General features: G+C 57.3%; 1 protein-coding gene across 2 annotated transcripts; it reads left to right on the top strand.

The window, feature by feature from the left end:
- The first annotated feature begins 749 nt into the window (after window positions 1-749).
- Window positions 750-27,775, top strand: PRKD2 (protein kinase D2). 2 transcript variants are annotated; one of them, XM_040977852.1, is made up of 19 exons: window positions 750-900; window positions 1,078-1,447; window positions 3,075-3,213; window positions 7,540-7,671; window positions 10,771-10,925; window positions 11,058-11,274; window positions 12,566-12,643; window positions 12,737-12,890; window positions 15,117-15,234; window positions 15,735-15,812; window positions 16,498-16,756; window positions 17,001-17,053; window positions 17,152-17,224; window positions 18,397-18,503; window positions 18,911-19,072; window positions 23,019-23,117; window positions 23,881-24,148; window positions 27,024-27,109; window positions 27,372-27,775. In XM_040977852.1, the coding sequence occupies exons 2-19, from the start codon at window positions 1,211-1,213 to the stop codon at window positions 27,576-27,578; spliced, it is 2,622 nt and encodes an 873-aa protein (XP_040833786.1). In that variant the 5' UTR covers window positions 750-900; window positions 1,078-1,210; the 3' UTR covers window positions 27,579-27,775. The 2 variants fall into 2 exon arrangements, with proteins under 2 accessions (XP_040833786.1, XP_040833787.1); XM_040977853.1 differs by lacking the exons at window positions 750-900; window positions 1,078-1,447 and adding an exon at window positions 2,767-2,824.
- The last annotated feature ends 183 nt before the right edge of the window (window positions 27,776-27,958 follow it).

Here is a 27,958-nt window from a genome sequence, read left to right as displayed (position 1 = left end):
ATCTCTTAGGGTGCCCCTGGCACTCCACCCTGAGCCTCACCCTGCCAGTTGGGGGTGACTTGGGCAACCTCTCCAGGTGAACTGGGAGAAGTCTCGGGGCTTCAGCTTCCTGTTTGCGAGTTGATTGCCACCTGCCATTTGGTCACTAAATGAGGAGACGTCGCAATGTCACTTGTTGCAAAAGGGGCCGGGGAACCGCATAGCTGGGGTCCTGGTGTGTGGAGATGGACGGGGATGCCATGCAATCTGCTCTCCCCGTAAGCTCCATGCACCCTTCCCAGCGCCGCGGAGACACATCAAAGCTGGGGGAGGCCTCGACCTTCCCTTCTGTGGAATGGGCTCTGCCAACCGGGTGGTCGCCGCCGGCTGCGGCCGGCTGCGGCGGCTCCTCCCTCCCTCAAAGGCCACGCGCTAGCTTCCGATCCCCGACCCTGCGACCTGCGGCCGACCCCCTCCGTGCGACCCCAGACTCCCCTTGTGCTTCTGGGAGGGGTCGGGGGAGCCCCGAACCCGGCCCGCCGGCCCGCCCCCATTTCCGAGGCGCTGGGCCCGCCCCCTTCCGCCCCCGGCCCCGCCCCATGACGTCACCGGGCCGCGCACCGATTGGCCGCCGGAGCCGTCTCTCTCGACACTTCCTCCTGGGCCGCCGCCGCGGACTTAAACTTTTACAAGGGGGAAAAAAAAAAAAAAAAAAAACGCCGCCCGCGCCAGGCCGCCCTCCCCTGCCCCCACCCTGCCCGCCGCCGGGAACGCCCCCTCCCCTGCGCTCCGCGATCCCCGAGCCAACTCGGCTCCAACTTTTCGCCACCCGTGAGATTCTTCCCTTTCCACCCGGGCTCCGGGGGACCCCCTTCTTCCCATCCCCGGGATCCACTCCATCCTCGCTCTCCCGCCTCTAAGGTGCGCAGCTCCTCGGGTACCCCTTCGTTCGTGGATCCCCGCGCGCTCTGCTCACGCCCTCTGCTTTCCAGGGGCCCTCGGGGGTCACCGGCTCTCTGGATCGCTGTCAACCCACACCCACCCACCCGGGCTCCCCGCTCCGTCCCCCCTTTCTGATCGCTCTTCTCTGCTTCCCAGGCTCCCTCCATCCTCGCCTCCCCGCGCTCGGATCCCCGCGCTCCGGGCACCTCTCCAACGCCCGGGTCCCCTCGACCCCGGGGCTCCCTGCCAGCCGGAGCCCGGGTGGGCGCCGGGTCCTGCACCTCCCCGCATGGCCGCCGCCCCTTCCCATCCCGCTGGCCTCCCAGGCTCTCCCGGGCCGGGGTCTCCTCCTCCCCCGGGCGCCCTGGACGTGCAGTCGCCGTCCGGGCTGCTACCCCAGGCCCCGGGCCCCGGGGGCGTCTCCTTCCACATCCAAATCGGACTGACCCGCGAGTTCGTGCTGTTGCCCGCCGCCTCCGAGCTGGCCCACGTGAAGCAGCTGGCGTGTTCCATCGTGGACCAGAAGGTAAGGGCGTGTGGGCCTGGTGTGTGTGTGTGTGTGTGTGTGTGTGTGTGTGTGTGTGTGTGTGTGTATGGAGATGGGTGGGCAGCGACCTGGGCCTGGGGTGTCCACAAGCTAGGTAGGGAGCTTCGGCAGAGGGGCCCCAATTGGGCCCCTCATTCACCACCCACTTGCAGGAGACCTGGGTAGGGTGAGGTGCCCGGGAGGCCTCCCCAAATTGCGAGTCCCTGCTGGTTGTTTAGCGCTGGGGCAGGGAGGAAGGGAGGGGCCCCCAGGTGGAGGGCAGGGAGGAGGGGGTAGCAGAAACTGAAGCCAGGCCGGCTGAAGGGGATCCGGTGACATGTGGGTGTGGGTATGGGTGCCAAGGGCAAGTGAGGTCTCCCCCGAGCCTCATCCCTGCCCCCTCTCCCCAGCCTCAGGCTCCTGGATAAACAAACAGCCCTGGAGGACCTTAGCTTTGGACACCAGGTCGTCCTTTATACACACATACACAGGGGGCAGGGGGTGAGTCGAAACTGAATCGAGGCAGGTCAGAAGCTACAATACTGGGCTGCTACATTGTTGGGCGCCCCACACTTGCAAGGAGGCCAGTGCGTCTTCACCCAGGACCGTGGTGGCCTCCCTGGTTTTTCTGGCACTCCGTGTTTGAATCCTGCCTGGTGGAAGGTAGACTCAGTAGAAGCCCTTCGATGTTGCAATGTCTGATTGCTGGGGTGCAGGAGCCCCCAGACTGTTAAGATCCTTGTGCCTCGCTGTTCCAGTGTGGGAGGCCCAGGTTTGACACAGGTTCTTCCAGCTCACCTAGGTGTCTAAGATCAACCGTGTACCCACAATCCAGCATTTAGAGCAGATGATTCTATCATGTGAGCACATTGGACCCCCAGGACACCCAAATTCCAGAATTTTCTCCAGCTCTTGAAACTATATCCTATGTATGGGCTGCAGAGGAACACGGGGGAACTGGGCCCCGGCCCCTTCCTCCCACTCCCATCCCCACACAGCCTGCTCATTCCCAGTCTGGAAGAAATTCTTTGTCCAAGACTCCAGTCTGCCGCCTGCCACTCCCCCACACTCACACACCCCACTCCCAGGCCTCACCCCTCCTTTGTTTTTCTGCCCGCCCCCTCCAGGTGCCTTTTCCCTTCCTCCCAGCACTCCACCTGGGCAGTTTCACTTTCAGTTCTGCGGGTTTCATTTCCTGCCCCCCCACACACACACCACACACACTCTGCTAGCCTGGGGGCCTTAAACACCTGGGTTTAGGAACCTCACCTCCGAGACCTTCCTCTCCCTCCAGCCCTAGCGCCCCACCCTCCCCTGAGACCTCCACCCCCTCCTTCCAGGGCGCCCCTACCCGCCCCTGTGCTGGGCCACCGCCAGGTAACAAGGGAGACAGGCAGGCAGGACAGGGTGGTGGTGGAGAGGGGGACTGGGTGCTTGCTCAGCGCCCCCTCCAAGAGGTGCCAAGGCTGCGGGGCCTCAGTTCACCAGTCCTGCACATCTGCTGGAGCTGGGGCGGGGAGACAGGCAGGAAGCGAGGGGTTGCAGGGGTCCCTCGGTGTAGTTCCTCCGGAGGCTGCTGCTCTGAAGCCGTTTCCTCCACCATCTCCCTGCCTCTCCCGCCCTGCAGTTCCCCGAGTGTGGCTTCTATGGCCTTTATGACAAGATCCTGCTCTTCAAGCATGACCCCACGTCGGCCAACCTCCTGCAGCTGGTGCGCTCTGCGGCAGACATCCAGGAGGGGGACCTGGTGGAGGTGGTGTTGTCAGGTGAGAGGCTGGGGAAGCAGTGGGTCAGAAGTTTGGGGTTGCTTTTGTGTAATGTTAGAGGCCCCCATTGTTGCAAATCGGGATCTCTTGCAGGTGCCCTCAGGCCAGGGAATCCCCTAGTCCCACCACCCCCCCTCCTGCAAGCACTGCAGGCCAGGGTAGGGGCAGGGGTACAGGCAGCGCCTCTGGGGAAGGTGGAGCTGGGGTGAGCCTTGCATATGAAGGGGTCCTGCCGCAGCTGCATCCCATCCCTGGCTGGTACATTGAGGGCACAGGTGATGGCAGTGGTGGTGCTGGTGGTGTTGAATGGGCGGCAGCCAGCAGGTAGTCCACCTCATGGCCATTCCCATAGTGAAAATGGGCTGCCTGTGGTTCTGAGCAGGCCCAGGTCCCGCACCCTCACTGTGTTGCTTGGTTCAATTGGGGTGGTTGGGCAAATGGCAATTGCAAGTTTCAGGGGACTCTCTGGGAAATTGGCCACCTCTCCCAACCGTGTCCTTTAGGGTACCTGCTGGACCCCTTCCAGATGGCTTGTCCCAGAAGGGACTCTTGGTCTCCCCCTTTCTCGTCCTGCACATCCAGTGGCTCCCGGAAAGGGCGCCCCTGCCCGCTGGAGTGCTCACACTCAAACTTTGCAGCCTGAGGTTTTGTTTCCCTCGTCCTGGTCCCACCGTTAACATCCTCAGTCCATTTCTTACACACACAGCCCCTGTGGCTTCCTGCCTAGACTAGTGCACACAGGAGACAACTGAGTCAGATGATACACTCCCACATAGAGCCCTCTCCTCCAGGCCACCTGGGGGGGAACTCTGCAGTTCCCAGAAGGTGGTATCCCGCACTGCCTTCTGCCCCAGCCTTGCAGGCCTGGCGGCCATCCCTGGGGCAGAGCAGGCTGCCTCCCACCCCAGGGCCTTTGCATTGCTGTCTTATAGCCCACAGCCTGCTTCTTCTGGCTCTCTTTGTCATTTCCTTGGGCAGCCAACCCTGGCCACGCCTCTGGGGGCGTGGCCTCCTGCAGCACCATCCGATTCTTTGTGGCATTGTCCGAGGTTTCCTTGTTTGTTTTCGGGCCTGGGTTTCTTGCTGGTGTCCAAGGTTAGTTCTCTGAGAGTGAAGGACATCCTGTTACAGCTCTGTCCTGCCTGTGGCAGCTGAGCCCCCACCCGCCACCCCACTGCCTTTCTGCTGCATATTGATAGGGAAATAAAGTCGTTAAATATAGAACTGCCATGGAGAGGATGAAGATGAATGAGACTTGGGCTAAACACGAAACTGTTCCAGAATAAGTTAAGGTTTTGTTGTATGCGCTGTATGTGCAGACCGTAATATTTTGTTGTTTTAAGAAGTGTTTATTTTTTATTGCAAAGTGGATTTTACAGAGAGGAGAGGCGTAAAGATCTTCCATCCGCTGGTTCATTCCCCAGGTGGCCTCAGTGGCTGGGGCTGAGCTGATCTGAAGCCAGGACACAAACTGGCACCCACATGGGATACTGACGGTAGAAGGTGGAGGATTAACCCGTTGAGCCACCACACCAGCCCCTCCCCCCCCACAAGAACCTGTTATTAAGAGTTTTCCATGTGTTTATTCATTTTAAAGGGAATAAGATTTACTTTTTTATTTGAGCGCCCGGTGTGATAGTGTAGTGGTTAAAGTCCTTGCCTTGCACATGCCTGTGTCAGGATCCCATCTGGTCGCCGGTTCTAATCCTGGCAGCTCCACTTCCCATCCAGCTCCCTGCTTGTGGCCTGGGAAAGCAGTCGAAGATGGTCCAAAGCCTTGGGACCCTGCATCCGCATGGGAGACCTGGAAGGAAGTTCCTGGCTCCTGGCTTTGGATTGGCTCAGCACCAGCCATTGTGGTCACTTGGGGCATGAATCATCAGACAGAAGATCTTCCTCTCTGTCTCTCCTCCTCTCTGTATATCTGCCTTTCCAATAAAAATAAATAAATCTTGAAAAAAAAAAAGATTTACTTATTTATTTGAGAGGCAGAGTTACAGAGAGAGCAAGATCTTTCATCTGCTCGTTTACACTGGTCACAGTGCCCTGGGCTGGACCAGGCCAAAGGCAGGAGCCAGGAGCTTCTTCCGGGTCTCCTGTGTGAGCCCAAGTACTCGGGCCTTCCTCCACTACTTTCCCAAGCGCATGAGCAGGGAGCTGGGTTGGAAGTGGAGCAGCCGGGACTGGAACTGGTGCCCCTATAGGATGTGGGCACATCTTGGCACTTTGAGGCTGGCCTCCAGTTAACCCTTTTGCAAGCACCTCCGATGAGAGGAGCTGAGGTGTTGGATACACCTGTTCCTGCATCCCTGCATGAAGTGCTCCCCCAGCACCCAGCTGGCTGCCCACCTGGGCCCCTGGCATTTTCTCTTGGTCCTGGTCTCCTGAGAACCCACTGAGTGTTTTGTTCCTTAAATTTTGCAAAGCTGCAATAAATAACACTGATAGGAGTGTGAACCCTGGAGCCAGATGCTAGGGTTCAAGTTCGAATTCCAGGGCTGTGTGTCCTCAGGGAAGTGACTTTAATCTGTGCTGCAATTTTGTTATCTAGAACACTAGAATGATATGAGACTACCTCATAAGACTCTGGTTGGCATCTTTTTATTTTTTAATTTGAAAGGCAGAATGACAGAGAGAGAGATCTGACCTGTGGCTCACTCCCCCAATGCCAACAACAGCCAGAGCAGTGCCAGGCACAAGTTAGGAGCCCAGAACGCCATTGGGGTCTTCTGCATGGGTGGCAGGGGCCAAGTGCTTGAGGTGCCTCCCAGGGGGTGCGTTAGGATGATCAGAGTCACTTCCACATGGGGTGCCAGCACCTCAGGTGGGCAGGCCAGCAGCTGTGCGCAGCACCCTCCCCGGCAGTTAGCATTGAAGGCCTGCCACACTCGACCGGGGTGTTGCTGGATGAGAGGACTGCTAGCGTGTCCTCACCTGTCTCTCCCGCTGGGGATTTTGCCCTGTCTGTTCTTTGTGGCGTCCCCGCCGCCTAGGACAGTGCTCCATGGGCCTTTGCTGGCTTTGCATGTCAGCTACAAGCGAGTATTTAGTTGTGTGTGGCTTTTTCCCTCTCTCTCTGTGTTTTTTTTTTTTTTTTCTTAAAGCTTCATTTATTTTAATTGGAAAGTCAGATTTACAGAGAGGAGAGACAGAGAGAAAGATCTTCCATCCGATGGTTCACGCCCCAAGTGACCACAATGGCCATAGCTGAGCTGATCTGAAGCCCAGAGCTCTTCTGGGTCTCCCACGCAGGTGCAGGGTCCCAAGGCTTTGGGCCATCCTTGACTGCTTTCCCAGGCCACAAGCAGGGAGCTGGAAGGGAAGTAGAGCATCTGGGATACGAACCGGCGTCCATAATGGGATCCCGACACAGGCAAGGCGAGGACTTTAGCCTTTAGCCACTAGACTACCACACAGGACCCCCGGCTTTTCCCCCCTTGCTGCTTGAGCTCAACCCCATGGCAATTAGGTCAGCAAATCAGAGGCTGGGGCCCACGTGTCTGTTCCTTGTTTATTTGATGAATATTTTTTCACTTGAGAATTGTTTTAGTTGTGACAAAATATATGTAAAATTTACATCTGAAATTTTAAAATATATATATTTATTTTTATTGGGAAGGCAGGTTTACAGAGGAGAGAGACAGAGAGAAATATCTTCTATCCTCTGGTTCACTCCCCAAATGGCCAAAATGATTGGAGTTGAGCTGAGCCCATCTGAAGCCAGAAACCAGGAGCTTCTTCTGGGTTTCCCAAGCGGTGTAGGGTCCTGAGGCTTTGGGCCATCCTCCACTGCTTTCCCAGGCTACAAACAGGGAGCTGGATGGGAAGTGGAGCAGCTGGGACACCAACCGGCACCCATATGGGATCCCAGTGCTTGGAGATGGAAGATTAACCAATTGAGCCAAAGAAAGCTCTGGTCCCAAAATTTACATCTTGAATTTAACATCTGTCCCTCAGCCACATCAACATTTCTTTTTAAATTTTATTGATTTGAAAGAGCAACACAAGGGAGATCTTCCATCTGCTGGGTCACTCCCCTCAAAAGGCCACAGTAGCCATGTGTGGGCCAGTCTGAAATCAGGAACTGCATCCTGGCCTCCCACGTGGGTGGCACGGACCCAAGGACTTGGGCCAGGGTCAGGTGCTCTCCCAGGTGCCTTAGGGAGAAGCTGGTTGGGTAGAGAAGTTTCGCGTAGCTGTGGCACAGCTAGGATCTGAGCGCGGGCAGGTGGATGCAGCAAAGGAGGTGCAGACCTGGTGGCTGGCGGGACGCGGAGAAGGAAACAGCCTTGGGACACCTCAACTTAACCGTCCTCCCCCTCGCAGCCTCAGCCACCTTCGAGGACTTCCAGATCCGCCCCCACGCCCTGACCGTGCACTCATACCGGGCCCCGGCCTTCTGCGACCACTGCGGGGAGATGCTCTTCGGCCTGGTGCGCCAGGGCCTCAAGTGCGACGGTGAGAGGAGTGGGGGGTCGGGCGCGGGGGGCGGGGGGGAGGTTGCTGGGCCCCAAAGGTGGGACTAGGCACAGTTCCAATCTGGGGGTGTGGTTCAAAGGTGGGGCCAGGAGGGGCGGGGCTCTAGTCTGGGGATGGGGTCTAAAGGTGGGAGGGACGGAGTGCAGGTCTGGGGTGGAGTCCAGGAGGTGCGGTCTGGTAGACAAGGAGCTTGGGGAGTAGGGGGGTGCTGAGAGGTGGGTGGAAGTAGGGCGGGGCCTGAGGGAGCAGGGGCCAGGGAAGTGGCTTGAGGCTTTTCTGAAAAGCAGAAGTGGCAAAAGGTAGCAGGGATTGGGCTGGCCAGATTGTAGGGCTGACCGGCAGCTCTTGGCTGATTCCTGTGGCCACTGGGAGTCTAGTTCTGGGCCTTCAAGACCACCGAGTCAGGTTGGTCTACCCCAGCAGTCCCCCCCACCGAGTGCCTTCAAGAGCTCCTGCAGTCAGCCTTGGACCAGCTGTGGATGCCAGAAGATTACAGGCGAGGGCAGATGGGGACCGGGGGTGTGGCCCGAGCCAAAGGCGTCTGTCCCTCCCAATTACGAGAGACTGCCAACCCCATGACAGAGGCCCCGGTAGCAGCTGTTTCTGACGTGGTGGGCTGCCTTTTGGGGTACAGAGGGCTGTCATTACTGTGTGCTCGCGTGACACGTGGCCAGGGAGCTGTCGGTCCCCCTAGGTTAGCACTGCATTCTTTGAGCCTCAGTTTACCTCTGTAAGGACTCCCTTTCCAAACACAGTCACACTGGGGCATTGGGGCTTCGGCCCGTGAATCTAGGGTTGGAAGGGGACAGACATCCGGTGTGTGACAGCAAGTTCATCTCCTGAGGTCATCGTGTCCTTATTGCTGGCACCCCTGACAAGTAGCTATACCTGAGTCTCCACCTACGGAGAAAGCCGAGCCCGACATTGCTGGTGTCCCCACCTGGCACCCGGGCGCTGCCCTCGCTTGTCCAGCATGCCCTACAAGAAGAGGCATCTTCAGAGGCGGCCTTGCTGGTGGACAGACACAGAGTCACCAATACCTTAGGTCTAAGCTCTGAGCAGGAAGCCCTGGCTGTGAGGACAGCTTCCCCTCGGGACTCCGGGGGTGGGGACTGCCAGGCCCCCCCAGGGAGCAGACGCAGTGCGATCCCACCAATTTCGTCCACGTCCACGTCTGAGTCCTGTGTCTCCGCCCACGTGACCGTCCTCCCAGTGTGCCACCTGGGTGCTACCGGGTTCTGAATCAGTGTGAATCGCGTGGAGCCAAGATCACGGCTGATATTCCAAGTCCAGACAGTGGCGAGAGGGACCGCTGAATGCCCGTGCTGCCTTCTGAATGGGGCTGGATTCGCAGTGGGAATTAGAGCTGAGACGGTGAATGTCCACCAAGGATCCATGCAGGGACGCAGCCGCGTGCAGAGCAGAGCACCGCCTCCCGGCACGGACAACATGCTCCAAGTTTGCCTCAGTCACTCTGGGAGGTGGTGCCCAGCAGGAAAGCCTGCAGTCACCAGGGAGGAGTTCCCAGTAGCTGCAGGGACCCCCTGAGCTTGATGGTTTGTGGAGTGTGGAGTCTGCGGAGGGGTGGGGTGGAGGGCAAGCGGTGGTGCCTCAAGCTGAGCAGGAAGCCTGAGACCAGAGCACAACACATGAAGCAGCAGGAAGCTCTGGGAACAATCACAGGGTTTATCAGGACAGCTCACACACAGCAGGATCTCGGAAGAGCGGCAGACCTACTGTCCCGTCCTGTGCAAGGCAGTAGAAGACGCACCAGTTTTTACATGTTTGCAAGTCTGAATGGGACAGGGAGCTGGCAGTCAGAACTCACGTCACCGCATTCCTTAACATTCCTCAGGAGTGGCTGTCCCCTGAGCTGCTCTGCCTTATCAGACAGACTGGTCACAACATGTTTAAGCTTTTACAGCTGGAGCGCAGCACCCATAGGCCTGGCAGGTGGCCCATGGCTTTTGGAGAGCCCAGGAAACCCCAGACGGCTGCGCCACAGCTTGCTGTCACACCTTCTTCCTTGGAGGAGGATTTTAAGAGATGCCATAAAGACAGTAGCAGAGCCGGATGTGCGCCTGGCACAGAACAAGGTCCTGGCAAAGCACACTGGCTGACCAGCCCCAAGCAGAGGGTGCGGGGTGCTGAGGTGTGCTTCGTCTTTACACACCCTGTGTTCTCAACACGCTCCTGGGAGTCCAAGCTCACGGTAGACCATAGGATCGAAGAGAGAAGGAAACGGAAATGCTTGAGATGCACACACTTTCTTCACGGGAAGCAGCAGGGCCTGAGCTGGCTAGCCCTGGGCGCTGGGCCTGGTCACGTGGTCAGCTCCTGTCCTGGTTTCCTTCCCCCACAGCCAGCGCCTCACCTGCCCCACGGGTCTTTGTCAGAGTGAATGACCCAGCCCTTCCTTCCCTACGGCCACTTCTGCCAGAATTGGGTTTTTGTAATTTTCCGTTGACTTTAATTACACTAGGAAGAGGAGCCCTAGGGAGCTCCTGGATTCCAAAGGGACTGCCAAGGGGGGATTGAGGAGGGAGGCACCGGGAACCCAGGGAGATCTCAGTCAAGGGAGGGACCCCGTCTCCAGGGAGGCGGGCAGGAGGGACCCTGTCTCCAGGGAGGCGGGCAGGAGGAACCCCTGTCTCCAGGGAGATGAGCAGGTGGGACCCCCGTCTTCAGGGAGGTGGACAGGAGGGACCCCGTCTCCAGGGAGGAGGGCAGGAGGGACCCCGTCTCCAGGAAGGTGTGCAGGAGGGACAACTGTCTCCAGGGAGATGGGCAGGAGGGACCCCCATCTTCAGGGAGGTGGGCAGGAGGGACCCCCGTCTCCAAGGAGGTGGGCAGGCGAAGGGACAGGGAGCAGGCCCAGGTGTGGACCACAGAGGAGGTGTTCCTTGCCCGAGAGAGGCGGGGTTGGGGTGCAAAGTCTGGGCTGGAGTTGGGGATCTTGGGACAAGGCTTCCACGGAAGGGCGGGGCCTTGGCAGAGAGGTCAGAGGGCAGCGCAGCTCCTGAGTGACAGGCCTGGAAGGGGTGGAAGCTATGCCTGACTATCTGGCGCCCCCTGCAGGCTGCGGACTGAACTACCACAAACGCTGCGCCTTCAACATCCCCAACAACTGCAGCGGGGCGCGCAAGCGGCGCCTGTCATCCACGTCGCTGGCCAGTGGCCATTCGGTGCGACTGGGCAGTTCCGAGTCCCTGCCCTGCACGTCCGAGGAGCTGGTGAGGGGCTGGGCCGTGGAGGTGGCGGGAATGACTGGGAGCTGAGCTGGCTGGCAGGTTAGAGACTGCAGGAGGCAGAGGTGACCAGGACCAGTGCATGGAACCAGGCTGTCCTCTCTCCCCCACCTGTAGAGCCGCAGCACTACGGACCTGCTGCCACGCCGTCCCCCGTCCTCGTCCTCTTCCGCCTCCTTCTACACCGGCCGCCCCATCGAGCTGGACAAGATGCTGCTGTCCAAGGTGAAGGTGCCACACACCTTCCTCATCCACAGCTACACACGCCCCACGGTCTGCCAGGCTTGCAAGAAGTTGCTCAAGGGCCTCTTCCGCCAAGGCCTGCAGTGCAAAGGTTAGCGCCCAGCTGGGAACGCAAGGTGGGGGAGTGGGGGGGGGCGGTGTCTGGTGTCCTGGATTCCTAGAACCTTCTAGAACCTTAGCATCTTGGAACTTGCACATGTAGATTCCCAAGCCCTGAGCATGGAGTTCCTCGACCACAGGCCTGGAAATCCTAGAGAACAAAGGGGAACACGGATGTAAGAATGTGGGAATCAGAATCCTTTAGACCCTAAGTCTTCGAACCAGCCAAGCTTCGAGTTCTAGGCTTTGGGAGCTGTGGGTTTCTAGGAATGTCAGATTTGAGCCCACAGTCTGGGAACCTTAGGACCGCCAAAACCCTGTAACCCTGGAAATTTGCACTATCAGAAGTATGAATGATCCACAGTCAGAGAACCGTGAAAATAGCAAGCTGCTGTATACATAATATTCTAGAACCCCCGGATGATCAGACTCTGGCAGCACAGAAGTCTAAAACCTACTTATAAAATTCCAAGGGGCGAACGGTTGGTGTGGTGGCTTCAGCGGCCGCATGGGACATCCCTACTCCATCCCAGAGGACCTGATTTGAGTCCTGGCTACTCCGCTTCTGGCCCAGCCTCCTGCTGGTGTACACCCACTCTGGAAGGTTCTGGAATGTCCCTGCCATTGGGTGGGCGACCTGGATACAGTTTCAGGCTCTTGGCTCTGACCTGACCCAACTCGGGCCATTGTGGCCATTGGCGGGGGAGGGGTGTGAACTAGCAATTGGAAGACTCCTCTCTAACTCTTTTCAGATATATAAATGAATCTTTAAAGCAAGTAGGTTTTCAGCACTGACGTACACTGTCCTTGGCCTTGACCATTGGGAATCATCAGGCTCTAGAGCGGTGACTGTCCTGACCCACCTTTGGCTGTAGTCAGGGGCACCTGGGTTCATTACACTGGGATGGTGCCTGCTGGCAGCTGGCAGGTAGGGGCCAGATTGGCCCCACCCAAAGCGTGCGTCCAGGGTCCCCAGAGCGTCTGGCAGGCAGTTCCTATTGCGGAAGCCCCCAGCTCCAACGGCACACACGCCATCCGGTCCTGCCACGTTCTGCAATGCCAGGGACTTGGATCAGTGAACCCTGACACTCTCAGACAGCCCCTCAGATACCCACAGCCCAGCAGCTCACCTTCCCACTCCCTTCTGGTCTCCGGGGAGGCTGTGGCACAGAGCAGGCGCATGACCGAGAGGGCTGGCCTGACGTTCACCAGTCAAGGACCCCAGCCTTACAGGAACCCTGTCTCTCCCACCCTGTTCTCTCCCCTCCTGTCATTGTCCCCAGACTGCAAGTTTAACTGCCACAAACGCTGTGCCACCCGCGTCCCTAATGACTGTCTGGGAGAAGCATTTATCAACGGAGGTAAAAGGCTGGGGTTGGGGGGCTTGGAGGGCAGGGCTGGGGCAGGCCTGGGTGGAGACCCGTCTGACCCTTGTCCCCCGTCCTTTCCCCCAGATGTGCCCATGGAAGAGGCTACCGACTTCAGTGAGGCCGATAAGAGTGCGCTCACGGAGGAGCCGGATGACTCTGGGGTCATTCCCGGCTCCCACTCAGAGAACGCCCTGCACACCAGCGAGGAGGAGGATGGTGAGGAAGGCAAGGCCCAGAGGTAGGCACGGGACCTGTCGGGAGGCCAGCTTTCACCTGCTGGTTCACTCCCCAGATGCTCACAATGGCTGAGGCTAGGCACCCGGAGCTCAATCGGGTCTCCCCCGTGGATGGCAAGGACCCAGGGACCTGCTGCCTCCCCAGGGTGCCTGTTAGCAAGAAGCCAAAATCAGAAACAGTGGGGACTCTGCTCCAGGTGGTCCTAGATGGGGTGTCCCAAATGACACACCCACCACTCATTCAAAACAGGAAATGCAGTTCCCATTAGTTGAAGCCCACTGGGATGTCGGGCTCAGGGGACTTGTCCTGGGACAGGGCTGCCTGGCTCCAAGCCGAGAGCCCAGGGAGGCTGAGTCAGTGCAGAGCCCACCTCTGCCGGGGAACTGTTGCTTCTCCTGGTGCCCTGGTTTCTTCTCAAGGTGGAGCCCCCGCTAGCCCCAGGCAGGTGGCTGGCTGAGTCCAGGAGTGGGCATGGCCAAGGGGTGGTGGTGGAGAGAGAGCATCCACTGGGAGCTAGGCTTAGAGTCTGGGGACTTTCCCAGTGATTCACAAAGGAACTGAGACGTCATGGACACCGACAAAGCCAGAGCCGCACAAACACCGAGGGGTGTGGCCACCCTCGGGCACCTCTGTAAATATTAAACAGTCACCTGTCACCTTCTGCTACTGCTGTGAACCAGACAGCTGAGGGTCCTTTAGGGGCAACTATTGCTAATCAGATGTATCTGGGACATCAGGTCTCGGGAAGGGCAGTCAGGGGACTTGAGGAGAGAGCCTGGAGCCGTCAGCATAGAGCTCTCTGGCATGTCCCAGCCCATTCCAGGCACTGCAAGCAAACAGGAGCAGGCAGGGCAGGAGAAGTGGCTGGAACAAGGCCAGCAGAGTGAAGGCAGTGGCAGGTTACAGAGGGCTCGGGGCCACCCTTCTCCCAGAGCCAGGAACACAGCAACAGGCTCCGAAACCTGGACCCGGGAGACTTGGGATGGGAGGAGCAGCCTGCATCACAGATGAAGAAACTGAGTCATGGAGATCAGGGGACATGGCCAAGCTCAGCTGTGTCCTTATTGAGCACAGGGGTCCCAGCAGTTGTCACTTCTGGGGGGCTGTGGCAGCATCAGGGTGTAGCAGGTTAAGCTGCCCTCTGAGACTCCAGCATCTCATACGAGTGTGGGATCAAATCTTGGCTGTTCCACTTCTGAGCTAGCCGCCTGGGAAGGCAGCACTCCCCCGGGAGACCCGGCCCTGGGGCTGAGTGGAAGATTGTCTGTAACTTCTCTCTGCGGAGTTCTGCCTTTATAAGTTTGTCATGTCTGGAACTGGGTCACCTGCTCTCTAAACTTTGTTCTTCTCCTCTCTCTTTTTTTAAGATGTCTATTTTTATTGTAAGGTAGGTATTATCAAAGGAGAGACAAAGATCTTCCATCTGCTGGTTTACTACCCAAATGGTCACAACTGCCAGCACTAAGCCAATCCAAAACCAGGAGCCAGGAACTTCCTCTGGGTCTCGCATGCAGGTGCAGGGTCCCAAACCCTCAGGCTGCCCTTGACTGCTTTCCCAGGCCACAAGCAGGGAGTTAGAAGGGAATTGGAGCAGCTGGCATGTAAACTGGCGCCCATATGGGATCATGGCATACGGGGGCGGAGGATTGGCCAGTTGAACCATCATGCTCTTCGTTGCTGGGTAGAGGCCTCTGTGAGCTTCCCACCCCTCTTGGCTGGAGAAATGCAAGCCAACAATCTGCTCGACAGCCTTGCTTTAGAAGAGGTTTCTGAAACATTTTCATTTCACTTGACTGGAAAGACGGAGAGACAAGGAGAGATCTTCCCTCTGCAATGCCGGCCAAGCTGAAGACACTAGCCTGGAATGCCACCCTGGGCTCCCACCTGGCTGGTGGTGGAGAACCCCAGCACCTGGTCTGCTGCCTTCCTGGGCATGCGTTAGCAGGAAGCTGGATTGGAAGCGAAGGAGCCGGGACTGCAGTTGAGCAATGGGCTGTGGAATGCTGGTATCCAAAGCTGCTGGGCCAGGCACCTACCCCTAGAACCACCTTGTCAACATGGCCCTGTCAAGAGTCCCTTTCCTTGCAATGGAGACTCTGGAACCACAGCAGAAGACAGGACGGCCCCCACAAAAAAAAAGATTCCTCAGTTGCGGTGCTGCCCCTGGATGTCCCCTGTGGCCAGTGAGTGCAGTTCTGCCCTTGACTTCGTCTCCTCTCCCCTACAGCTCGCTGGGCTACATCCCCCTAATGAGGGTGGTGCAGTCTGTGCGACACACGACTCGCAAATCCAGCACCACACTGCGCGAGGGCTGGGTGGTCCATTACAGCAACAAGGACACGCTGGTGAGGGGGCGGGGCTCAGGTCCGTGTGGGGGGGAACTGGGGTGGGGCTGGAGTTGGGGCGGGGCTGAGGTGTGGGCGGAGCTAGGGTCACAGGTGTGGGTTATGGGGGTGAGCAAGGAGCAGGACAGGTAGAGAGGAGGGGTTCCGAGCTTGGGTTGGGTCGGTGGAGGGGTGAGGTAGGGAGAGGCTGCGGTGGGGGCCTGGTAGAGCAGAAGGGAGGGGCTGTGAGAGGGCAGCTGTGTGATACAGACGGGTGGAGTTGAGACCGGCAGCATTCATTTGAGAAGGGGTCCAGGTGGGGATAGAGCTGGAGCTGGAGCTGCGAATCAGAGGTGAGGGTTATGGAGACGAGGGGCTGGGCATGATTTAGACCGGGGACCTGTGGGGCCTGCTGGGTTGGGGTGGAGCTTGGCTGGGGAAGAGCTGTCTCCTTGGAGGAGTTTGCGGGCTGGCAGGAAGGCTGGTCCATCTCACGCTCTTCGACCTCTCTGTGCCCTCAGAGGAAGCGGCACTACTGGCGCTTGGACTGCAAGTGCATCACGCTCTTCCAGAACAACACAACCAACAGATACTACAAGGTGCGGCCTGCCCACTGCTCGCTCCAGATCCCCGGAGCTGTGCCCTCTCCCACCCCCACTCCCCCACGTCCAACCTTGTCTGATACTGGCACCCGCATACACACACTCCAGATGAGTCCTCTCCCCTCTCTGCCTGAGACCCCCTGACCATGACCTGCCTGTTGTGCTCACCGGGGGCAGATGCAACACTGCAGACACCTGGCAGTTGGCTGAGGGCGCTCTGGATCTGCTTCTTGCCCTCTGCCTTGTCCCTGCTCTCCTGCATTCCTCATCCTAGCCCTGTCCTGGACTGTGGTGGTCTCTGCTTATCGGGTGGTCCTCTCCCAGCATTCTCTGTGTCTCCTCCTCTCGGTATATCTGACTTTCAGGAGGCTTCATTTAAACCTCCCAGCTGTCAGGGACGCCACGCCCAGGATCCTCCCTGGCCCCTGCCGTGCAGCGTCTTCCTTGTGACCGTGGCTGTGCTTTGTGGCCCGTGAGCCTTGCATGGCCTTATTTCCTCCATCAAACGCCTACTGTGCACCTGCTGTGGACTGCAGACACTGGTGCTGCCCCCTCGTCTCCTTGCCAGCTGGCTCCCAGTTCTGCCTGGCGCCCTCACCCACGCCACTCCCCTTCTCCCGCCCTCACCCACGCCACTCCCCTTCTCCCGCCCTCACCCACGCCACTCCCCATCTCCCACCAGGAGATCCCACTGTCCGAGATCCTCACGGTGGAGCCCGCCCAGAACTTCAGCCTCGTGCCCCCGGGGACCAACCCACACTGCTTCGAAATCATCACAGCCAACGTCACCTACTTCGTGGGCGAGACGCCAGGCGGGGCCCCCGGGGGCCCCCACGGGCAGGGTGCTGAGTCGGCACGGGGCTGGGAGACAGCCATCCGCCAGGCCTTGATGCCTGTCATCCTCCAGGACGCGGCCAGCGCCCCAGGCCACACACCCCACAGTAAGTCCTACACACAGGTTCCAGTAGGGGCTGGAGTAGGGCCCTGGGGAAGGCGTGAGCCAACGGCAAGTTGGCAGCCAGCAGAGCACAGAGAAAGTGGCCTGGGTTCCAGACTCCGAGACCTGATCAGGAGCCTCAGGCTCCTTGTCTGAGAAATGGGTGGTCTGGCTCTGGAGGCTGCTCGAGGAGGGGGTGAGAGTAACCCTGAGCTGGCCCCCCTCACCCGTGTCTCTCCTTGTCCCAGGACAAGCCTCACTGAGCATCTCCGTGTCCAACAGCCAGATCCAAGAGAACGTGGTAAGCCTCCCGGCCTTCTTCCCCAACGACATGCCCGGCCCTCCTGTCCATCGGCCCCTGTCCCTGACTCCACTGTCATCTGTGTCTCCTCCCTGTAGGACATCGCCACGGTCTACCAGATCTTCCCGGATGAAGTACTGGGCTCCGGGCAGTTTGGCGTAGTCTATGGGGGTAAGGACGCCTGTGTCCACTCAGAGGAGGGACCGAGCCCTGGCTTGGCTCCAAGCCTTTCTTCCTTGTTGGTGGCTGTGAGCTCACCTCCTGTTGCTCTGACTTGGAAACGAGTACCTGGATTGGGTCCCATATGGCTTCCCTCTTGTGGATTCTCCTCTTGTCATTGTTAGCAGCTAGATCTTCCATTATGATTGGATAATGGGAGTAAATTCTGCACTGATTGGCCACAGAGCTACAGCTAGCTTCTGATTGGATAGGGAGCCTAAATTCTGCCTTTTACAATGGTGCTAGATCCTAGATTGGCCTGGATTGCAAATTTTTTTTTCTTAAATTTCACTTATTTTTGAGCTTGGCACGAAAGCCTAGTGGTTGAAAACCTCACCTTGCATTCACTGGGATCACATATGGGCGCCGGTTCTAATCCCGGAAGTCCCGCTTCCCATCCAGCTCCCTTCTTGTGGCCTGGGAAAGCAGTCGAGGACGACCCAAAGCCTTGGGCTGCTGCACCCACGTGGGAGACCTGGAGTAGGCTCCTGGCTCCTGGCTTCAGATCAGTTCAGCTCTGGGTGTTGCAGCCACTTGGAGAGTGAATCAATGGATGGAAGATCTTCCTCTCTGTCTCTCCTCTCTGTATATTTGACTTTGCAATAAAAATAAAGAAATCTGAAAAAACGATTTTCATTGGAAAGTCAGATTTACAGAAAGAGACAGGGAGAAAGAGATTTACAGAGAGATAGAAAGATCTTCCAGCCTCTGGTTCACTCCCCAGATGGTCGCAAACTGAACCAGTCCAAATCCAGGAGAGAGAAACTTCTTCCAGGTTTCCCATGTGGGTGCAGGGTCCCAAAGCTTTGAAACATTCTGCACTGCTTTTCCAGGCCACAAACAGGGAACTGGGTCAAAGTGTAACAGCCAGGATTAGAACCTGTGGCCGTATGGGATGCTTAGGTCACAGCATTGGCCCTGAATTAGGAATCCAGTGTCTCTGTGGATTCCTGCTTTTCCTTCCTGCCTCTGTGAGGCCTAGGCCCATCTCCTGTGTCTTCCTGAGGGGTTTAGCTCACCTCTGGCCAGCTCTGGCTGTGTCTCCTTAGCAGGAGGGGCAGTGAGGGTCGCCCGTCCTGCCGAGGTCAGGCGCCCTTACTCCTGCCCGTCCTCTTCCCATCCAGGAAAGCACCGCAAGACGAGCCGTGACGTGGCGGTAAAGGTCATTGACAAGCTGCGCTTCCCCACCAAGCAGGAGAGCCAGCTGCGCAACGAGGTGGCCATACTGCAGGTAAGCGCCAGGCGCTGGGCCGGCTCTGCCCTGCTGGGGAAAGCCTCCCTTTCTGCTGCTTCCAGGCTGGGGGATGTCAAGGTGGGCGGGTTGGATGGGAGAACACGGGTTAGGCCAGGACAGGGTGTCAGGCACGATTTAACTGACACAGAACGCACAAGGCCCCTTCCCATTTGCCCAAGCTCCCCTCCTTCCCTCCCACCTCTCTGGGCCTTCACAATTTCTCCATGTTTCAAAGTTCCCCACCGGGATGGGGTGAGATTCTTCTGCCTCCCCCATTGCCCCAGCACCAGCCACCACCACCACGAGGAAGGGAGCTGTGGACGTCCCAGGCAGCGTGTCCCTTCCTGAGGCCAGCTGTGTCCATGGGAGTCCACTGGACCCTGACCCAGCTCGTCCCCCCACAGAGCCTGCGGCACCCCGGCATCGTGAACCTGGAGTGCATGTTTGAGACGCCCGAGAAGGTGTTCGTGGTGATGGAGAAGCTGCACGGGGACATGCTGGAGATGATCCTGTCCAGCGAGAAGGGCCGGCTGCCCGAGCGCCTCACCAAGTTCCTCATCACCCAGGTAAGCCTGCAGCTGTGTGCTCCCTGAAGCCCATCCGGGGAAAGCAGGCGCCCATCCTCGAAGCCCCGCCCACAGGCTTACCTGCCCACCTCGAAGCCCCGCCCACATGCTGCCCTGCCCACCTCGAAGCCCCGCCCACAGGCTGCCCTGCCCATCCTCGAAGCCCCGCCCACAGGCGGCCCTGCCCATCCTCGAAGCCCCGCCCACAGGCTGCCCTGCCCACCCTCGAAGCCCCGCCCTCAGGCTTACCTGCCCATCCTCGAAGCCCCGCCCACAGGCTGCCCCGCCTTCCCAGAAACTATGCCCTTGGGTCACCCTTAAAAACACCGGTAGGTGCCTGTCTAGACTGGCAGACAGCAGTTGGGCATGCGTGGAGCAGATAATAAAAATCACAATACTAGAGTAGTAACAATGGGGATAATAGGAGAAAATGGTGAAGGGAATAAGTTAAAGAGTGCTAATAAAAGTAGAATAATGATCAAAGAAAGAATAGAATAGGAATGACTATTGTGTTATTGTTATTATAAAGAAAATAATAAGTGACAGAGGAGTCCGGCTCCTTGGGGCCTGAGTTCACTCATGCAAACAAAAAAAGAAGAGAAAGGGTTTTTCTTTCTTGTTTATTCATTTAATCATTCAGTGAACACTTGCCTGGCAGCCCCGCTCTGCATCTAGCCCTGTGCTGGCAGGCATGGGGACCCAGCAGTGACCGAGACGCTGGTCCCAGACGGAGCCCACCCTGAGTGCACAGGGCTGGCTGCGGGGCTGGGTAGGAGAATCGGGGAGCTTGCCACGTGGCCACTGGCATTCACTGAGCACTCTTAGGCCAGCACCCCGACCTCTGTCACTCCCCTGTCATTGTGGAGGAGAGAGAGGCTCAGAGATGTCAGGTCATTGCCCAGGGTCACACAGCCTATGGGAACTGCACCCAGGGTGTCCGCCTTGCCCCACTTTGTGTGTGTGGGTTTTTTTTTTTTTTAATAAGATGTTTTTATTTGAAAAGTCGCTACAAAGAGAGAGAGAGAGGCAAAGGGAAAGATCTCCCATCTGCTAGTTTCCTTGTGAAATGGCCACACAGGAAGAGCTGGGCCAGTGTGAAGCGATGAACTTCTTCCACATTTACCACATGGCGCAGGGACCCAGCTCTACCACGTGGCACAGGGACCCAGCTCTGCCACATGGCGCAGGGACCCAGCTCTGCCACGTGGCACAGGGACCCAGCTCTGCCACGTGGCGCAGGGACCCAGCTCTGCCACGTGGCGCAGGGAACCAAGCACTTGAATCATCTTCCATTGATTCATTAGCAGGGACCTGGATCAGAGCAGCTGGGACTTGAACAGGTGTCTGTGTGGGGTGCTGGCACTGGTTCTGGTGGCCTAACGTGCTATGCCACAGTACCAGCCCCCAGTTTACGCTCTACAGATTCTTGTGGTTTGACTGGGGGATATGATTGGGGGATTCCTGCCAGGCCCCTTCCCCTCCCCACCTGGGGATTTTGATTTATTTATTTTTATGACTCACCAGGTCCTTCAGGTAAAATATCTTAGTGTTTGCATAAAACCTACGTACATCCTCCTGGGTACTTTGCTTCCAAGTTCTGTTTACTTATTTCTTTGGAAAGCAGAGACAGTTCTTCCCTCTGCTGCTTCTCTTCCCAAATGCCACGGCAGCCAGGGCTGGGCCAGGCGGAAGCCGGGAGCCGTTCTCCCATGGATAGCAGGTACCCAAGCACCGAGCCCCCTGGGGCCTGCAGCAGAGGCAGGACTCACACCCAAGCACTTTAGTATGTGCAGCACCCGAGGGAGTGTATGAACCATCACCCCCGAGGCAGCCCACCACCCAGCATTCTTTTATTTTTAAAGATTTTATTTTTATTAGAAAATCAGATTTACTGAGAGAAGGAGAGATAGAGAATGATCTTTCATCTGCTGGCTCACTCCTCAAGTGGCCATGATGGCCAGAACTGAGCTGATCCGAAGCCAGGAGCCAGGAGCTTCTTTCGGGTCTCCCACATGGGTGCAGGGTCCCAAACCTGGATGGGAAGTGGAGCAGCCAATACATGCAAGGTGACAACTTCAGCCACTAGGCTACCGCCCCGGGCTCCCAGCACAAATGTAAATATAAAATCATGTCTGGATAATTTATAGCACTTAATGTGATCAGAGCGCTGTGTAGTTCAGTGTTGTATAATAATCCAAAGCCGGGATCCTGCAGTTCCATATGGGTGCAGGAACCCGTCCTCTGCTGCCCTCCCAGGCACATTAACGAGGAGCTGGAATAGAAGTGCCACAGCCAGGGCTAGAACCTCACTCACATGGGCTGACAGTGTCACCAACTACTGCAGCATAACACTGACTTTTTTTTTCTTATTGAACTGTGAGAGCTCTTTGTATATGAGGGAGCTCAGAGCTTTGCCTACCCTAGTATGGAGTTGTCTCTACATTTTGCTTGTGGCTTTTTCCCCTGCGATGGTCCATGTTCCCATTTGCGAATCCTGGGTTTCACATCCATGGGCTCCTCCCTTTTTTCTGGGGGATGGTCTCAGTGGGGCGTGGCTGACCTCAGGCAGGGTGGGGGTTAAGTATCTTCAGAAGGAGTGGTCTCTCTTTCCCGCTTCTCTCCCCGCCTTTCCACCTGCTGTCTCTCTCTCCCTCTGTAGATCTCTGCTTTCTGGCTCTTAGCTGCATCTCCTCCGCCTCCTGTGCTAATGAGGCTTTTGCCCTCTGGATGTTTGTAGCTCGCCACCAGGCTCTGAGGTAGGTTTCGTCATCAGCCCGTTTTGCCAGTGAGGAAACTGAGTTCCTAGGAGGTCACGTCACGGGTTTGGCTCCGTGGAGTGGCTGTGTCTGGCCACGTTGACCAGCAGAAAACCAAAGCGGCCAACAGGACACGGGGACAGCGTTGCTGGGGAGCACTACACAATGCATGGGAAATGGAATCCAAGGAGGTCTCTCTCTCTCTCTCTTTTAAGATTTATTTATTTTTATTGCAAAGTCAGATATACAGAGGGGAGGAGAGACAGAGAGGAAGATCTTCTGTCCAATGATTCACTCCCCAAGTGCACGCAACAGCCAGTGCTACGCCGATCCAAAGCTGGGAGCCAGGAACCTCTCCTGGGACTCCCACACGGGTGCAGGGTTCCAAGGCTTTGGGCCGTCCTCGACTGCTTCCCCAGGCCACAAGCAGGGAGCTGGATGGGAAGTGGAGTTGCCGGGATTAGAACCAGCACCCATATGGGATCCTGGCATGTTCAAGGCAAGGACTTTAGCCACTAGGCTACTATACCAGGCCCAGAAGCATCTCAGTCTCACTGCACAAGAAGCTGAAATCTGTGTCCAGGAGGGTCTCCAGAAAAGTTCACAAAAATATATACAATGAAACAAATCTGCCAGGGTTTCAACTTCTTTTTTTGAAAGAGGCAGGGAGATGGAGTCCCTCCCTCCCATGTTCAACCGCCAGAGCGCCAGAGCCATGAACTCGCTGCACAACTCCTCATGGCTGGGCGGTGCCAGTGACCTGAGCCCTCACCCTCGCCTCCCCGGGCTGGGCTGGCAGGAGCTGGGCGTCAGATCCAGGCATTCCCACGTGGCATGTGGGTGTCTGAACCAGCACCCTCATCACCTCTAAATGGCCATTGTTTCCATTTTCCCATGAACTTTTTTTTTTAGAGCATTGATTCAAAAAGCAGAGATCTTCCATCCAGTTAGCTCCCCAAAATGGCCCGAGCTGCTGGAAGCTGGACTAGACCAAAGCCAGGAGCCAGGAGCTCCACCCAGGTCTCCCTCGTGGGTGCAGGGGCCCAAGGACTGGGCCCTCCTCCTCTGCTCTAGCAGGGAGCTGCAGGGGAAGTGGAGCAGGACAAGGCACATCCGCACATCCGGGGCGGGGCGAGGCGGGGCAGGGCTCCTCTGCCTCCCTCCCCAGGCCCATCTCCCCATCCCCGCAGATTCTGGTGGCGCTGAGACATCTGCACTTCAAGAACATCGTCCACTGCGACCTGAAACCGGAAAACGTGCTGCTGGCGTCGGCGGACCCATTTCCACAGGTCAGTTGGGGCTGCGCCGGCTTTGGAGACCCCCAGACAACCCCGGTAGCTATTGGGGAGGGGGCGCAAGGGATGGAGACTATATTTATCAAGGGGCAAGGTTAGCCTCGGACATGGGAGCCCAGGACTTACAGCTGGTATGAGCATTTTGGGGTCTAAAGGCGGTGCCATGGTGGTATTGCGACCACGCCGCCGATGTCTTGGGCTTCCTGCCTTACCCCGCTCACCACTCACCATGTCTGCCTTCTAGGGTAGAGGAGGAAGGTCCTGCAAGGATGCAGGATGATTCTGTCACACCCTACTGGCTGTCACTGGGTGCTGGGGAGGCTGGGAAATGTAGTCTATTTGGGGTGGCCACGAGCTGCCTTAAGTTGGGGACTGTTAAGGGAGAAGTAGCAAAGAAAACCAATAGTCGGGGACATGACTCTCCAATAGAATGACAAAACAGTCCTGGAGTTAGCTGCTTGGCCCGAGGTCACCAACCCCTGCAACCACAATGCGAGGGAGGGACTGGGGTCTCCCCTGCGCCCCGGGAGAGAGCAGCAGGGGCTGGCCGAGGTGCCACTGCAGGAGCGCATCCTGGGAGGAATCCGGGGAGGGACTGGGGTCTCCCCTGCGCCCCGGGAGAAAGCAGCAGGGGCTGGCCGAGGTGCCACTGCAGGAGCGCATCCTCCAGCAGGGAGTCCCTCCCTCGGCGCCACACAGCCTGGCTGCACCCAGCTCAGGCGGCAGCGGCCTGACCGAGCACCGGCTGCGCCCGCAGGTCAAGCTGTGTGACTTCGGCTTCGCGCGCATCATCGGCGAGAAGTCGTTCCGGCGCTCGGTGGTGGGCACGCCCGCCTACCTGGCGCCCGAGGTGCTGCTCAACCAGGGCTACAACCGCTCGCTGGACATGTGGTCGGTGGGCGTGATCATGTACGTCAGCCTCAGCGGCACGTTCCCCTTCAATGAAGACGAGGACATCAACGACCAGATCCAGAACGCCGCCTTCATGTACCCGGCCAGTCCCTGGAGCTGCATCTCGGCGGGCGGTGAGCCAGCAGGCGGCATGGAGGAGGGCGGCGTGGGCGGGGCCGAGCGAGGGCGGGGCTTGGGTGGGGCGGGGTCACGAGGGGTGTGGTCTACTTGATGGGTGGGGCCTAATGGGGCGGGGCCGTGACAGGGGCAGGTCCTTGTTCCAGGTGATAGTGGTTAGAGCCTGGAGAGACCGGTGTTGGAGGGGTGGATCCTGCATGCCACGTGCTCGGGGCGGGGCCTCAAAGGGGTGGGGCCTACGTGTCCCAGGGCCTGGGGGTGGAGCCTCGTAGTGGGGCGGGGCCACTGAAGGGGCAGAGGGAGGGGCTCTAGAGGGCTGTGACTCATGTAGCAGGGTGGGGCGGAAGTACCAGGGTGTCTTAGTGTGTGGATGGACACGCCTGAGTAGCCTCAGGTGTGGACCCTAGCCTGGCACTGGTGTGCACCCACAGTCTCTCTAGCCACAAAGTCGGCCAGCTTCAAAGTATTCAGAAACCACCTGGCATTCACACTGAATCGGCACAGGCTTAAATGATTTGAAAGGTAAATTGGTGGGTCAGGATGGGGGAGACAGATCTTCCATCAGCTGGTTTGGTCCCCAGATGCACACGCCAGCGAGGCAGAGCAGGGCTGGGCCTGGCCAAATCCAGGAGCCATTGCAACAGGCCCTGGTTCCTGTTGCTTTTGTGGATACAGAGATCATTGGACTTGCACGGACCAGGGAGATCCATCAGGTCCCCACTTAAAACACATGTCTTTTCTCCTTTTAAAAAAAGTATGTATTAATTAAAAATGTGTGTGTGTATTTGAGACACAAAACGCTTGCTTGATTCCATTAGCACATTCACCAAGTCCTTGCAGAGCAGAGCCAAAGCTGAGAGCCCCGGACATTCAGTGCAGGGCTGTGTGTGTGTCTGAAGAGTTATTGTGTCTGAAGCTGTAAAATTCTTTATTTTGAAAGTGATACGGAGGGAGAGACACAAAGAGAGGGATCTTCCAGCTGCTGGTTCACTCCCTGGATGACCACAAGGGCCACCGCTTTGCCAGACTAAAGCCACGAGCCCAGGGCTGCATCTAGGTCTCCCACATGCCTGCAGGGATCCAAGCATGTGGGCCATCCTCGCTCCACTGTCAGTTATCCAGCAGGGGCTGTCAGTATCTTAACCACTGAGGTGGATACTCACACTCAAAAAAAAAGAAATTTAAAAAATGGATTAGTGAGGCCGATATATTGTATTGGCTCAATTGGCTAATCCTGCTTCTTCAAGCACTGGGATCCAGTGTGGGCACCAAAGCCTGGAGATTCTTCTTCCAGGACTCCCACATGGGTGCAGGGTCCCAAGGCTTGGGGCCATCCTCCACTGCTTTCCCAGGCCACAGGCATGGAACTATATAGTGGAGCAACCAGGACATGAATCAGCGCCCATATGAATCCCAGCACATGCAAAGCAAGGACTTTAGCCACTAGGCTACCGTGCCTGACCCTTTTCCACTTTTTTAAACAAATCTCTATAGCATAGTATATATGCTGTTGACTCACCAAAAGATCGTAAGTGATTTGGCTTAAAGAACAATATGAAATGAAGACCAGTATAGGGTGGGTGTTGTGGCACTGCAAGTTAAGCCACTGCTTGGGATGCCCACATTCCCCATTAAAGTGCTGACTCAAGTCCCAGTTTCTCCCCTTCTGACTCAGCTTGCTGCTGTTGTATCTGGGGAGGCAGATGCAACTGGGTAGGTAAGTGCTTGAGCCCCTGCCACGCACGTGGGACAGGACAGCTGGAGAGAAAGTCAGTGGGAGAGGACAGCTGGGCTTCTGGCTTTGGTCTGGTCCACCGTATCATAGATGCCTAGGGAGTCAACTAGTGAATGGGAGATCAGACACATACTCTCTTTCAAATAAATGATAAATAAGCATTATAAAAACATTCAGTACAGGTAGGGGCAGGCACAGCTGTGGAGACACCACTTAGGAGGCCCGCATTCTGTAAGAGTACACGGTTCGAGTCCTTCCTCCTCTTCTGATTGAAGCGTCTTGCCTGCTGCTCACCCTGGGAGACCTGCACTGATGGCTCGAGTAGTGGGGTCCCTGTCGTCGACCTGGGAGACCCAGATGGAGTTCTTAACTCCACTGGCTGTTTGTGGGCATTTGGGGAAAGTGAGCCAGTAGTTGTATAGTTGTAAGGTCTCTGTATGTCTGTGTCTCTACCTTTAAAATAAAACAAAAATAAGTTGAAGAGAAAGAAGATAATCTGAGATATGCCCGTCTCCTGTGTAAGGTAAAAACTCTGAAGATGACCTGGAAGTAAGAACTAGGATGTAGAACTTGTAAAACAAAAACAAAACGAAACAGGCACTCATGTGCACCTGCACAATGGAAAGGAACACTGTGGTTTAGTAATGACAAAATGGGTGGAATGGGTGGCTGAGGCCCGGCATATAACCTAGTGGCAGAAGTCCTCGCTTTGCATGCTCCGGGATCCCATGTGGGTGCCAGCTCTAATCCTGGCTGCTCCACTTCCCAGCCAACTCTCTGCTTGTGGCCCGAGAAAGCAGTCAAGGATGGCCCAAAGTCTAGGGACCCTGCACCCATGTGAGGGACCCAGCAGAGACTCCAGACTTTTGGCTTAGGATCAGCTCAGCTCTGGCTGTTGTGGCTGTTTGGGGAGTGTCTCATCAGACTAAAGATCTTCCTCTCAGTCTCTCCTCATCTCTGCATATCTGACTTTCCAATAAAAGTAAAACAAGTCTTAAAGAAATGGGTGGCTGGCACTGCTGAGGTGTGTCCCCGCCCTATGGGATAGGGCAGACGGGCAGGCTGGGGTGGCCTGTTGGAGCAGAGTGAACTCCTCCCCAGGCAGGACTCGAACCGCCTCTCTCCTTCCCCTGCAGCCATCGACCTCATCAACAACCTGCTGCAGGTGAAGATGCGCAAGCGCTACAGCGTGGACAAATCTCTCAGCCACTCGTGGTTGCAGGTGATGCAGGAAGCTCAGCTAGTCATTGGCTGGGTTGGAGGAAGGGGGTGGGACTAGTTAGCTCTCTTTCTGACTGGCAGGTAGTGATTGGGAATATAGCTGAGTTTCTTATTGGCTGGGCTGCGGGGAGAGGGTTGAAACATATTTCTACTGGCTGTGCAATTAGCAAGGGGGTGTGGCTTCGCTTTCATTGACAAGCTTCAGGATCGGCTTACTGCCTTCAGTGCAGCTGGCAAGCTAACCCCTGTTCTCTCGGGCCTAGGAGTACCAGACCTGGTTGGACCTCCGGGAGCTGGAAAGCAAGATGGGCGAGCGGTACATCACGCACGAGAGCGACGATGCGCGCTGGGAGCAGTTCATGGCAGAGCAGCCTCTTCCTGGAACGTCCCTTGCCGGGGAGCTGGGCAGGGCCTGCTTGCCCCAGGACCATGAGATGCAGGGCTTGGCCGAGCGCGTCAGCGTCCTTTGAGGCAATGTCCCACCACCGGCTGCTGCCCCAGCCCAACCCAGGACTGTTCTCGGAGGATGCGAGGGAACTTGTGGGGGCAGGCTGGACTGGGAGGAGGGAGTGGGGGTTGTCATCCTCCTCCTACCCCCCACCCCCCAAGCCTCTCCTTTGTCCCTGGTCATTAAAACAGACTCTTCTCGGCCTCTGGCCGCACCCCACTCCTGAGCTGCCGGCCTGTTCTCCAAGATGGAGCTCCTCCAGCTGAGCAGGAGGTCAGGGCAACGGGGAGAGGCGACCAAAGGCAGCCTGTGGTAGAGATGCAATGGGAGGCCCTGGGGGGCCAGATGGAGGAGCGAAGCCAGGGAGAAGAGGAAGAGTAATGGAGGACAGAGTGGGGGCAC

This window comes from Ochotona curzoniae, unplaced genomic scaffold (assembly GCF_017591425.1).
Source record: "Ochotona curzoniae isolate NIBS_2020 unplaced genomic scaffold, NIBS_Ocur_1.0 contig_2861, whole genome shotgun sequence".
Lineage (NCBI taxonomy): Eukaryota > Metazoa > Chordata > Mammalia > Lagomorpha > Ochotonidae > Ochotona > Ochotona curzoniae.
Note: the sequence above shows the minus strand (reverse complement) of the source record. Positions and strands in the feature narration are given on the sequence as shown.